Genomic DNA, 14,139 nt, shown 5'->3' on the forward strand with positions numbered 1-14,139 from the left:
ATAAGTGTAAATATTTCAAGGGTTTCCCACCACTGGTCCTACCAACCCAAGGGCTGTGTCATGGCAGGCACTGCGTGTACCAGCTGAGATCCTCGGCCCACAGCACCCAAATGCACAAAGTCCCTGAGCAGACTGGTGGTCAAGTCATGGCCTCAGATCTCCAGGCTCCCAGATGAGAGAGGGACAAGTACAAAGGGCAAGAGAATGACTGCTGGAAGGTGCTGGGAAATTTAACCTCCATCTCTACTTTCTTGGAAACTTTGCCTGCAATTTCAAGTATTTTTTGCTGATGGCATGAAAGTAAAATGCACGCTTCTCTTTGAAACACTGCTAGTCTTCTGGCCATTTGGGGAGGGGGGGTGAAAATACTTAACTTTGGAAAATCAGTTTCTTTCCAGAAAGTCTCAGGAGGGTCTCTACAGTGCATGGGTTGGAAGCCACGCATTTCCTATTAGAAATATCCATATTTATCCCTGAAGTATGGAAGATAAGCTTCAGCAAAGCACCACAGAAGTTTTATTACTTTAAAGTCACTGAGTTGTTCTTATAAGGCCTGACCCAAATTTTACCTCAGCCTTTATACATTTTTTCCCTTACCATAACTTCCAATATAATGAAATAATTAATATTACTATCCTGACACCTTTCTTCGAAAAGGCTGGTTTCAGAGACCAAAGAGCAGATGGAAGTCCCTTCCCTTGCTGTTGAAGCTAAGCCATGTCTGAGATCATACATAGCTGTTCTGCATCAGTAAGGCCACACCATGGGTCTTTTTAAGATGGAGATCAGAGAATGGGATAAAGCTGAGCGGTGAGGTGGGGTACATGGGTGGGCCAGGCAGGTGTTGCCCAGTGGAAATTTGGCTGGTAACTCAGCCAGTGAAAAACTTAATGGAGGCTGTAATGATAGGGACCTCACCTAAAGCCTCATCAAAAAGACAACACGCTTTGCAAAACAGAGCATCCCTCACACAGTCCTCTACAGCACTTTATACAGTGCTATAATCACAGCCTGCCTCATATGTGATTTTTTTTTCATATGTGTTGCCCTTTTAATCTGAAATAGTTTCCTCCTTCCCCTTTGACTGGTATTTAGAAATGGATTGAAAATGGGTGTTAAATCTAAAATTTCAGATCGAGCAGCACAGGGTTTGGAATGCAAGATGATTCCTCGCACATGCACACACACCCCTGCAGAAATTATTCAGAGTCTGAAGCAGCCGATTTAAAAGGCTGGGCCAAATGGTCCTTCCAAGTGGCTGTATTTAGAGATGTATTTCTGTCCGTGGGCATCATGGCATCACTGGTGACAGCAGAGCTGGGCTGGCTGGTAGCAGCTGCGTCTCTGCCCGTGGGGTCCTGCTAATGCCACTGGCCACCAAAAAGGTTGAGTTTATGCTGGTAGAGATTGTCCTTCCCTTGGGAATGGTACTTTGGGTAAGACAGATTGGGAGAGCTGGAGTTTAGGGGACCCGTTGGTCGTTTCACCGAAGGAAGTCAAGGAACTACAAAGTGAAATTAGGGCATAATTTAGAAGATCAACCTTTGAAAAATTTCTTCTTTAAGAACTGTGAAAATTAAGAGGAAAAAAAAATGGAAATAACTTTGTTACATCCTGGGTTGTTTTCAGCAGGATACAAAGAATACATCTAGTCTTTGTTGTGTAGAATGGGGATTTGTTTTCTTTCTCTTAAGCGTGTCTCTTAATACAGCCTTACCGGCGGAATAATTAATAAAGCCTGCATCACGAATATGGTGCTCTCAGGAGCCAGGTACTGACGTGCCCTTTCGCACTGCAGCAGAGGCAGGAGGCTTTCCAGTGAGCTCTGGGAAGCAGGAGTCTCCCAGGAATTTTCTGAGCATAGAAAATGCACAAGTAGGTGCTGTTGGCAATTTTCACCAGGAGGATTTTCTTCAGTGCATTTCTCCTCCTTCCAGCCAAGGACAAACCTCTGACACTAGCCCACATTATTTTTTGAAGACAGATTGAAATCTCGTGATTCTGACATAATTTTATTTTTAATTTTCACAACGCAAATGTCAAGGGAAAAAATACCCTAAAAATTATACTTCAGAAAAGTCTATAATTACTTCCAATTAAATCATGGCCCTGGTTGTTTGAAAGACTTGACCACAGCTAGAATTTCATTATCTGATAAGCACTTTTTTATACATATTTCAAAGTTTCTTTTTAATAATAAGAAGAAAGGATCCAAGACACTGGCGACAATACCTGCACCAACTGCAAAAGCTTGATGATGGGAAATTGTGTTTAACCCCTCAAACAAAGAGGCCACATCATTTTTAGGACATTTATTTCAGTGATACTCCTGATGGGGAAGCAAGGTTCAGAAATGTGATCAGATGTGGTGGGTAAGCGTGGATGAGGTGACCCAGATCTCTGCCTTCCCTGGGGCACTAATCAGACTGCGCGCTTTCGTCGCACCTTTCTTCCAGCCCTGGTACCTAAAGTGTTTTGTCAACATCGGTCCTGTTCCTCATTGCCACATTCCTGTCTATATCGGGGTACATTTACTGAAGCCACTGAGGCTTTATCAGCATCATCTGCTTTCAGGATGGGCTTAAGTCACTTAAGTCTCATCCCTCTGTATGTCTGCACTGCAAATCTAATTGTTGCTCCCTGAAACAGGCATTTGCATCACATAGGCTGCACTGAGGGTGCCACCGGCATTCAGACTGAGTAAAAATATCAGTGCTCTCATAGAGTCCCACTCCCTGGTGCACAGGATAATTTTGCTTTAGGTTTTTGTGGTCTTATTTTGAACTTGAGCTATGACAGGGCCATTGGCCCTCAACCCCACTCAAGTATTTTCCATATGTGTTCAAAAGATAAGGGCCTTTATTCAGAATATTAAAAAATAAGCAGTCATGGTCCCAGTCCAGTATGCTGTTTCCTGACATGCTTAGGAGTCAGTCTGTGTCATTCGTCGTGCTGAAGAAGGAGGCATGGGCTGAAGGGAAGGGGCAGTGGGGCTTCTGCAAAACACCTACCTGCAAAAAGGGTTGTGTGTGGATAGATGTGTGGTACTGAAGGGAGCTGAGTCTAGCAACAGAGCAGCAGCAGGGTGTAAAGTCAGTTAATGCTGTAGCCCCTTTCCCTCAGCATCCCAGTCAGCAGTGAGCCCAAGCGTCCCAGCTGCTAGCAGCGACTCAAAATCCCAGTCACAAGGGACATGATTTTCTCCAGGTGATGCCACGGAGGCAGCCTATACTGAGTGTTAGCTAACTATTAGCAAGGATGTAAGGCTAGGAATGGACATATCATAGCAGGCTGCCTGGGCACCTGCAACATGCACACGGAGCAGACATTCTTGCTCTCCATGGAAAAATCCTCTCCCAAATAATCCACATCACAGTGGCTAGTCTCTGGCCTGATCATATTAGGAGGAAAGAAATTTAAAATTGCAATTGACTCACCAGTAAAAATATGTGAGTGTACCCAGCAACTAAAGTAGATTCCCTCAGCACTTACCTAATAATTTTGCTTTTAATTAAACTGTCCCTTCCCGCACTGATTTACATTTAAAAAGAAAACATCTGTGTGTGTTTCACTGGGAAGCCTTCCTCTGGTGTTTACAAGAATATTTTGCCTTGCTTATTGTGAAAGATTTGGGGCCTGATTCTTGTTAACAACACGCTGCCTTCCAGCTCCTCCGGGAAGGCAAACAGGTATTAAAGGTTGTCACTGAAGAGGACGTGCTCACTCAGTGTGCTTACAACCTTTCTTTTCTGTTTTGTTTGTTTGGGGTTTTTGTTTGTTTGGTTGGTTGGTTTGGTTTTTTTGTGGCGTTTGTGTGTGTGTGTGTTTGTTTGTTTTTCCCAATGTACCTTACAGTCTTTTATTAGTACATTTTTTAGGTTCAGTCTTTCTGAAGAAGAAAATGCAGTGGATGCACAATGAGCTGAGAAAGCCAGAAGCCACGAACCTCCTCAGCTTTTTTTGGGAGAAGGAGGAAGAAATTGTACCTCAGCAGCAGGCACCTCTGGCATTACCCCTGGCACGCTCCTGGCACAGCCAGGGTCTGGCAGAGGCAGGAGAGAAGAGGAGGTGCTGCTGCTGTAGCGTTTCTGGCTCCAAGAGACTAAAGGACACCCCGTGTCTATTCGTGCAATCTCCCTAAAATGAGAATGGTGCCAAACAACTATGTTTTTAAACTCACCTTCCTTCCTTCTTGCACCTTGACCTCCAAAATCTGTATTAACTCAAAAAAACAACAACAAAAAAATCAAACTCTCAGCATTTCCAGTAAGAAACAGTAACTCCTGCTACTCCTTACTGCAGTCAGGTATAAGGGTATAAGGCTTGGGTTGTTAACCAGCAGGACCCTGAGACATGCCAGTCAAACACCATGTGCCTTTCCGGAGAAGCGAGTGACATGCCCCAGGCCACCAAGATTTACATGTGGCAGGCAGAAATGGAAACAAGCCCTCCTTGGTGCCAGCCCAGCACTGGAAAAAGGCCACCCCTCCTTTCCCCGGCTTAGTCTCTGCCACCATCACCTGGAGCCATGGCAGATGTAGCTGAGGATGCTGCTGCCTGGGTGGTACACCAGGCTCCCTGACATGGTGAGCATACTGTGTACTTGCACCCAGACTATGGGTGTGTTTATAGTTGACCGAAATATATGAATGGAGAAATGAAAAATCATAAGATGAGATGTTAAAAAGTACTTATCCAGTGCTGCTTTATGATCGTCTCTCAAGTGAGGGGGCCAAAGAGAAGAAATAGTCTGTTGGTATGGGAAAGTCTCTTTGGATTCAAAATTTTAATGACATGTCCTGTGGTCTCAGGCACACACAAGAGTGGACCATGATCTCTCCCATGGAGAGACAGGCTTGCTTTGGGGCTGCTGTGGCCTCACTGCTGGTGCCTGTCTCCCGACAGGTACATTCACTCCACAGGGAACCCTATATGACCACGGGTGTAGCATCCTTGCATGGATGCTCAGTTTTGGGGAGAACGGAAAGAAAGTGGTTGGCTGAGAGCTGGGCCACCTCCCAAATGCATCCCTGTCTGTGCACAGCAGTGGGAAAGCACAGCAAGGGGTTGTAGCCCGCAGCTCCAAGCCACATGCCCCAAGTCCCTTCTGACAGGGGGGAGCCGAGAAGAAAGTTGTACGCAGCAGGGCGAACCCCTGCTCCCTCTGCATGCCCACACATCATGAGATTCCTCTGTGCACCAGGTTTATTAAGCAGCCAATCTTAGCTAAGGTCAGGACTTGCTGGGGCTGTTTTTTATTTACCAGATATGCTGTGACCTCATTTGGCAGCAATTTTTAAAAATATGTAAGACCAGAATGGTCCTAGTTGGTGAAAATATCCCCATTAATTTTCCTATCTTTGGACTTATTGTCAGCAAATGAGAATCTGTAATATCCTGGGGATTATAGAACCTGAAACACAATTGGGAATTGCCACTCTGGACTAGACAAGTAATCCATCGAATTCAGCACCTTGCCCCTAAAAGAGGCAGAATAACCTGTGCTTTGAAGCCAGGCAGCTTTAGTGCTTGTGTAAGTATGTCACACACAGGTTTGGCTGCTCCCTCTGCACTCCACCTGCCAGCTACAGGGCCAGAATGCACTGCTGCCATGCCCAGGCCACACACAGGGAGTCCACCTACCCCTTCCTCTTTTCTTCTGGTGGGGGAGTAAGCTTGATTTATATTTTAAGCTCCTGCATCATGCAAGCTTTGATGGACATGTTGCTGCCACGGGCCTGATGGCTACAGGATAGCTCAGGGTGAAACAGCAAGGGAGAAAGAACCCATCAGTGCAGTCTCAGGCAGCAGAGGTTGGTACCACTGCCCCCGTTTCACAGCCAAGGAGAGCTAACCTGGAGCCACGCTGCAACAAAATGCAGTGACAACAAGTGAAGACAGTTCCTTCAGCAGCTTGCTCCTGCACTCCGGTCTTGTCCTCTGCTCTTTTCTGATACTTCTCCATGTCTCCCCTGTGGCTCCGAGTTGGGGCTCTATGGCTGCTGTTTTGATCAAGGGTAAGGAAGCATGTTGGGATCACAAGCATCAGTAGTCTTGGAAAGCAGATAATGCCTTCTATCATAAAAGAAGAGAGCAGTGCAGAATTACGATGACCAGAAAATGTTAGGTTATCGACTCAGTGCCTAGAGCCAAACTCTGAGGGTCTTCATGGCTAAATAAAAGAGTGGTTAAAAGCAAGTTAAAATACTGTGTTTGCTGTTGTCCATGCTGCTTGCCCTCCAGCCTGGACTTTCCCAGCTGGAGACAGCTCCATTTCTTTCCAGGATTCGGTGATGTTTGGTGTTGAGATCACGCTCAAAATGAAGCAGGGATGAGACGGCAGCAGGTTTTGCTCCCTCTGCTGTACACAGTCCTTCAGTGCCGTCCTGGTCGACTGTGCCCTCAACCACCTCCACCTGCCCTGCCTGCCACTCCCGGAAACATTTAACACGTATCCTCAGCTTCATGTTGTAAACAGAATGCTAATTGGCTGTGAGACAGCCCTCCTGTTATTTCAGGCTTTTTTCAGTGGGGAAAAAAAAACATGCAAAACACTGAAAATACCTTGCAAACAAGGCAGGCCCACAGGAGCCTGTGGATCACGTCCTCATGTCCAGTGGGGACACAGCCATCCTGCTCCATCGGCTGGTCAGCATGGGTTGTGCCATGGCCCACTTTTATCTGCCAGCATAGGCATCCTCTGAGAACCTTGAGACCAGGAGCCAGGCTGGTGGGAGCACTTGGCTCTCACTGAAATCCCCAAATAAAAGTTACCTCTTGCCTCTTCCTCTTTGAGACATCAACAGGAGCAGCCAGGCGCCGAGCCCTGCTGCGATCGAATCCTGTGGTGGGAGAGATCTGGGCCGGCACCAGCAGCAGAGAGAGTTTTTGGGGACCAGCCGTAACAGCAGGCACACACGAAGAGAATACGTCTTCACTGGTCTGATCCCAGACTGCTGGCTGCCAAGGAGCTCCAGGCAGGCAAATCCAGATGGGAATTAATGCAGGATCACAGCCCGAGGTTTCATTTCCACCTTTGCCCGAGGCTTTGTGTGAGTCTCAGCTTCCCTACCTGTGCAATGGGTACCTGGTGACTGACCTTCCTTCATAAAGCTGCTGTCAGGCAAAGGGGGCTCCAGACAATGTGGCTTCACCTACACCTTTCCCGTATGCACCGACAAAAATGATGCTGGTTGCATTTGGTGCTCCTACAGCAAGAGCTCAAATGGAGAGATGGATCTTTTAAAATAAAAATTGGGGGGGGAGAGGAAGTAGTGGCTGTCAATCTGAGCAAGTAAACACTTCTTTGATGTGGTTCCTTTTTTAAAAAAACAAATAAGCAAACAAAAACACAACCAGAATCCTAAAAGCAACAACGTATGTTTATTTTAAACGCATCCGCTAAATATTTACACTGCAAGCAAGCTAAATGAAAAAAAAAAAAAAAGAATAAACTGGAACTTTTGTCAGTGAACCAGATTGTGAAATGCCTTGAGGGAATAGAAGGTTTATTTGGGGAGAGGGGGAGAGGTAGGAATTTTCCATGCTATTGTAAAACATGAGCTCAAATTATACGATCCCCACAGCCAGTGAATTGCAAAGCTTCAATCAGCAGCCTTTTTTATTTTTTTCCCTTCCTCTCTTTTCTATGGGGGGGGGGGGGAGAAGAAGACAGAAGTGTTTCACCAACTTCTGTTGACTGTTCCTTTTTTCTCCTGATTGAAATGTGTTGTTAAACAAGATCCCACATAATCTCAGCAGAGGGTTTCTCTCGCTCGCTCTCTCTCCTTCTGGGAAGCCGCGATCAGTGCCATCGGCGCTTGATTATTTGCAAACTCCCTACGCCTTTTTTTTTTTTTTTTTGGCCTTTTTTTTTTCCCTCCTCTCCGTCTCGGTCTCCGTCTCCCTCTCTCTCCCTCCGTCTCTCTCTCCCTTTCTCTCACCCCCAGTGCAACTTTTGCAGGCGCCCCGGCACACGCAGCCATGCCGCGCTGAGAGCGGGGGCACCGCGCCAGCCCCCCTCCTTCCCTCTTTCCCTCCCTCCCTCCTTTCCTCCCTCCCTCTCTCCTTTCCTCCCTCCCTCCCTCCCTCCCTCCCTCCCCAGCGCCGCCGTCCCGAGCCGGGGGGGCCCTGCCGCCCGCCGCCCCTGCCCGGCCCCGCGCCTCGCCCCGGCCCCGGCCCCGGCCCGGCCCGGCGCCGCCGCCCCCCGCCCGCTCGTCCACCCGCCCTGGCCGCGTCGGAGGGCCGGCAGCGGGGCTGGATGTGCCCGGCTCCCCCCGCGCTGAGGCGGGCAGCGATGCAGAAGGCAGGCGGCAGCTTCGCCTCCGCCGAGAGACACCCGCTCAAGATGGCAGATGTGTGTTGAGTTTGGGGGGCTGCGATCTCGCGTCGTTCGTGGCGGCGTTGCCATGAATAACAGGCGTCCTTGCACCGATGGCCCCCATGTACGAAGGTAAGCCCTGGCCCGGCACAGCCCGGCCCACCCTGCCGGTACCCCTTGCTCTGCCGCGGTGGGGGGGGGGACACGGGGACACACCGGGGGTCCCCGGCCGCCCGCGGCTCGCCGTGCCCCCGGTGTTGTTGCGGGGAGGCTGGCGGCGGGGCACCCCCGCCCTGCCCGGCGCCCGGCGGGGAGCGGGGCGAGGCGCGGGTCGCCGACCGGCTCTGCCCCCCCCACACCCCCTCGCCCCATCGCTCCCCCGCCCCGCGGTCCCGGGCGCTCGGGCCCCGGCGGGGGGCGGTGGGTGAAGTCCGTGCCGGTGCCGAGCAGAACAATGAGGTGGACGGAGCTTGCCCTGCGCCTCCGTGTGTGTGCGTGTGTGTGCCTGCCTGCCTGCCCCTCGCTGCAGTTTTCATTTCCAGGACCGGCCACCCCGCTCCTTTCACCGGTTTCCCAAGAGTTCCCCCCGCCGGGGTGCTCCTTCGGGGCGCGGAGACCTGGCGGACAGCGGCGGCGGGGGACGGGGCTGCCGGCAGCCGCCTGTCAGCTCCTCCGGCTTCAGCCTCAGCCCAGCCCGGGCTGCGGCGAAAAGCCCAAGTGCCCCAACTTTGTTTTTTGGGGTTGGAAAAAAAAAGGGGGGGGGGGGGGACGTGTGTTAGATCGGAGCGTATTTCAGGGTGGCTGTTAAAAAACAACGAAGATACCAGGGTTCATTTAAATCCCCTCCTCCGTCAGCCCTCCCGGCTCGGCGCTGGCCGGGCAGCGTTGCATAAACCGCAGGGACGCCCACCCGGCCGTCGCTTTATCCCGGCCGGGGACCGGTCGGTCCGTGGCGGCGGAGACCCGGGCGCCCGGCGGCGGGAGTGGGGGGGACAGGGGAACACGGTACTTTTCTCCCTATGGCGAGGACGGTAAAACTTATCTGAGGAGAAAATCGAGCCCGGGCTGCAGCGCCCGAGCGGAGGGCGCCCGGCGGGCGGTGTAAAGTTACCGGCCCGCCGGGTTATTTCTGGGCAGCCCCGGGCTCACCGGCGGTGCGGAGTTTGGACCCCGCGAGAGACAGGCAGACAAAGAGGAGCGTTTTCGGCAGCGGAGGAAGGACGGCCGTCCCTCCCCGCCTTCGGCGCTGCCAGACACCGGGCTGCTGGAGTCTGGGGGCGGCGGCGCCGCCGGGGGGCGCGGAGGGGCCGCGGCGGCGGTAGCGGGGCCCTGTGCGGCGGCGGGCCGGTGCCAGCGGAGGGGCCGCGGCGGGCCCGGGGTGCCGGTCCGAGCCGGCCCGCCGCTGGCGCCCTCTGCCGGTCGCGCCGCACCGCCGAGCGGCCTCGGTCCCCGGGCCCGGGCAGCCCCCCCGGCCTGTGCCCGGGCAGCCCCCAGCGCCTCCAGCGTTAGCCGGCGGCCGCGGGGGCCTGCGGCGAGCAGGGGGAGGCCGCCGCCGTTTCGCTGCCGCCGCCCCCTGGCCGCGGCGGGGTCTCGCAGTCCCGGCGCGTACCTGCCCAGCCCCCGCCCGCAGCCCCCCGCCGGGCCGGGCCTGTCCCCCCTCGGCGCGGCCCCGGGCCACCGGCGGGCCGGTGAGGCCTGGCCCGGCATCGCAGCCCCCGCCGCTGAGCCTGCCCGGCCCCTCCCGAGCGGGCGCCGCTGGCAGAGAGGGTAATGCGGCGATTCCCCTCTGAAGTTCGCTTCTCGCCGGGCCGCATCCCCCGGGCAGGCGGCGGTGCGGTGGCACCTCGGCGGGCGGCGGCGCCCGGCGGCTCCGCAGCGGCCGGGGGCGGAGTGAGGGCGCAGGGCCTTGCGGTCAGGCCGGCCGCGCTCCCCCTTCCCGGCGCGCCGCAGCGGGCGCCCGCCGAGCGCCGGCACAGCCGCCTCCCCGGAGCCGGGCAGGGCAGGGGAGGGGAGGGGAGGGGAAGGGAAGGGAAGGGAGAGGAGGCCTCGGCCGCAGCCAGGGCGGGCAGGGCGCCGGCTTCCTCCTGGGGAGGAGGCGGTGGTGCCGCACCGAAGCGTGCGGTGGAAGTTTAGCGGTTCCCTAGAGCATCCTAACTTCAGCGGCGCCCGAGCTTCTGCCTGACTGGAAAGAGGGAGCGGATGGAAAAAATGCCCTGAAAAGCAACCCGTAAAAACAGATTGCTTGCAAGCGACACAGAAGGGTCCGTGGCCAGGCTCTGCGGCACACCTCGAGCCTTAAAGTAGGTGAATAACCCAAGTCGCAGGAGCCAGTGGGTAGCGTAAAGGCTGATAGGGGTTGTTTTATCTGATTTGTGTTGCAGCATGTTTGCGGGTTAAATTGCTGCTGGATGGCTTCGAGGGAGGTGGAGGAGGGGTTAATGAATGTTTTTCGCCTCCTGGTTGCCATGAGAGGTCCTTAGAATTCCCTGCAATATCGCAGTGCATAGATAAAAACTTACTTATCGCAGGGGATGTGATTTCCTCCTTGGAAGGAGGCGAGGACTGCAATCCTCCCTTACGAGCCTCACGTTATGTGCAGTAACTGGCCTGGTCTCCAGCCCTCCTCTAGAGCAGCAGGTACAGTCAGGCCACCGAGGAGAGCGCAGGAGCCGAGGGGCTGGATCAGCGCTGCGGCGAGCAGCCGCTTCTCTGCTCCTGCCCTTGGTGGTGGCACACGCACCGCCACCGCCACCAGGGAGGCGAGGGCAGGTGAAATGGTATCTGCACCGAACGGGTTTCAGAACATAGGCTCTTTGACAGAAAAGGTGCCCCGGGGAGGAAATGTGATACCTCGGAGGCCCTTATGAAGCTGCTCCAGTAGAAATTTAAGTAAGTGATAACATAGAGCACATGCACAAATTCACCCACAATTCTAGACGTGGAAGCGAGGGTGGTGTGTGTTTGTGGTCAGCAGCTGGCTTAAATAGTGGTTCTGGGAAGCGGAACAGTGCCTCACCTGATACTAATAGGTGAAGCATGATAAATAAGTGAGTATCTGGTGTGAAATCCTCCCCTACATACAATGTGCAAGGAGAATTTTCCCATTTGTTTTAAAGAATTCAGAGTTTTTGCTGTCATCTTCTCCTCCGCTACCTTTTTCTCATTCATTTCCGGGTGTTGCAGAACTGAACAGTAACATGAAGGACATAAAAACCTACCAAGTAAACTATACCAGCAGTAACACCGCTGTGCAGTGTTTGACCTGGATTTTAGTTGTGATTGTGTGAAATGTGTTTGGCTTCCAAGCGGGCCTCATCAGGTGTAATCCTGCATGGCCTCTGCTCCAGAGTTGGGGCAAACGAGTGGCCGCTGTCCCACTGGGCGCCAGAGATGCAGCTTCCTCAGGGGCAGTTGTATCAGCTTTAGGGGAATTGAATGGCTTGAGGCAGGCGAGAATTTGGTTCTTTGGATGCTTCTCTAGGCAATGTTGCCCTTGCTGGGCAAAATTGTCATCAGTGTGTTTATCGTGTGACTTTTCCTTCTCTTCAAGAGGACAGAGCCAGGCTCTGTGGGCCAGAAGAGACCCTGTTTTAAGAGGCTTTACTGCCAGACATTACCAGTGCCTGGGCTGCAGGTAGATTTTTGCCCTGGGCAGGTTTTTCCAGTGATTTCCTGTGTGTCTTGTAGCTGGCATCCTTCAGAATTGGGTAAAAAGAGGTGTTTATACACCATAACCTTTATTTTCTATACAGTGATTACCTCTGTTTTGGTTTTGTTCCTCTTTGCTTTGCTTCTTACTTATTCCTGACAACTTTGTTGCAACTCACTGTGTATTTTTAGCAGCTGCGTTGGTAGTTTTCTATGTGGGTGGCTCATGGAATTAATCTCGGTAATATTTGTAAATTGCACCTCACCACGGGTGTCGGTGTTGTTGCTAGAGCGTGGCACAGGTGGGGACCTGCCTGCACGCTGCCCTTGCCACACCAGGGGCTGGGCAGCCTGAAAATCTGCCCCCAGATGCATTGCGGACCAGATCCCGTTTAACACCAGGATCAGGCCGGCTCTGCTGGGTTTTGAATGCATCCTCAAATCTCGTTAAAACGCGCAAAACTTGATCACTGGGGAGATGGCACCAGTGACGTGGAGTAAAGGTCTTTACCCCAGAGTTCGTGCAAGGAGATGATAACTTGGAGGTGCTTCCTGTTTATGAATTAATAACCAGAACTTACATTAAGTCAATGCTGGGACCAAAAGTGTAAGTTTTTATTAGCTCAGGATATGGCTATAGCCAGGATAACAGGAAGCCCCCTCCACTTATAATTATTGTTCTTATCATGCTGCCGCATTTAGTGATTAAATGGGTTTGAGATGTAAGAGGTGAAAAATGCTGTTTTATTTTCAGAAGCGGAAAGAGCGCTGCTGGGACCAGGGTCTGGGTTGAGCGAACAACACGCTTGGACAAAGAGGCAATCACAGTTACTCGCTACAGTTGTTGGCCCTTGGACTCCATGTAGCACATCCCTCTGCATGGCCGTAGCAGGTGTGGAAACCCTCTTGGCTTCAGCTGGATACATCAGCAGGCCTGGAAAATGAAGTAGTTTTCATTTTCCCCTGCCTCGGTTTACCTATTTACCCAGTGGTTGCTATTTACCGCCCACTTTCACGTGGTGCTTTGAAGCTACTGGATGTGGTTTCCTCCAGACTGGGTAAGCAATGGCTGTACACCCTGATTAGTGTAGGTCTTCTAGTGATGCGGGACAGCCCAGAGACCTCCTTCGTGCCTGTGAGGGTTTTGAACTCCTGTCAGCCCCTGGATGTTAGACTTTTTATTCAGAGGCAGATAACATACTTGGGTGGCTAAACAAATAAACCTCAGTTGTGGCCACAACAGAGCAATGGTGTGTAAAAATATGTAGATGTTCGATGAAGAGGAAAGTTCTGGGAAGTAACATCATGGAAGGATTAGTAGCCTAGGCATGGAGGTTAATCCCTGGCCTGATTGCGGGCCTCACCAGGTGGGTCCCAGGTGATGGTGTTAGAGCAGTCCTGCCAGATGGCGAGGTCAAGGGCAAGTTCAGCCAGCTTCTGGTTGGACTGGGCTGAGACACCAGTATGAGGCAGATTAGACCACTGAGGTGCAGGTGTTGGGGCAACTGGGATAGCACGTACTTTTGGGCAAGACTCCTGAGAAGGGAAGTTTGCAAAGGCATTCAGTGGTGGGCCGACAGCTATTACGGTGTCCCGAGCTCTGTATCTGCAGAGGTTGGGGAAGCTGAGACTGGATATTCTTGAAAGTTCCGCCCTTTTCCTCTCTGATCCCAATTTAAGAAGATATTTTAGGGTCCGTGCCTAAATTTAAGCTCACAGGCAGTGCTGCTGACTTCATTAGAATTGTTTATGTCTTTAAAGCTAGCCACACACTGAAGTACCTTTCTGACTCATGGCCTCTATAACTTAATCAGTCCATTTATAAAAATGAGGTTGTTTCCTCACCCTTAATAGGAAATCTCTGCCCTCTGAATGTGAATATTATTTATAGAGCTTTTGCTTGCTTTTGGAAGGTTAACTGGTAGATAATAAGAAGTGAGAATTAAACACTATTTAGAAAAAAAGGTTGTTTCTTCAGCTATTTACATACCCTGTCGTGGACCTAGGTGTTTAACAGGAGGCCTTCTCTTTTGAAACTATTTCCTCTAGCACTGCAGAGTTCAGCTTTTGTTCTGAAAATAAACCCAGGTGATAATTTCACTCCAGATAGGGCATTTAGCAATTTGTCTGTTTGTTGGAGGGGGAGAGTAGAGACATGTTACTGCTTCCAC

The 14,139-nt window shown here is 51.9% G+C and overlaps 1 protein-coding gene across 7 annotated transcripts in view; it reads left to right on the plus strand.

Moving 5' to 3' along the window:
• The first annotated feature begins 8,221 nt into the window (after positions 1 to 8,221).
• HIPK2 (homeodomain interacting protein kinase 2) overlaps positions 8,222 to 14,139 on the plus strand; it is a 134,767-nt gene continuing 128,849 nt past the window's right edge. For all 7 annotated transcript variants that reach the window (XM_065037943.1, XM_065037977.1, XM_065037959.1 and 4 more), the window contains exon 1: positions 8,222 to 8,452. In XM_065037943.1, the coding sequence (XP_064894015.1) occupies positions 8,434 to 8,452 (19 nt within the window). In that variant the 5' untranslated portion in view covers positions 8,222 to 8,433. The remainder of the gene's footprint in view (positions 8,453 to 14,139) is intronic.

Source organism: Columba livia, chromosome 1 (genome assembly GCF_036013475.1).
Source record: "Columba livia isolate bColLiv1 breed racing homer chromosome 1, bColLiv1.pat.W.v2, whole genome shotgun sequence".
In the NCBI taxonomy this organism is placed as follows: domain Eukaryota; kingdom Metazoa; phylum Chordata; class Aves; order Columbiformes; family Columbidae; genus Columba; species Columba livia.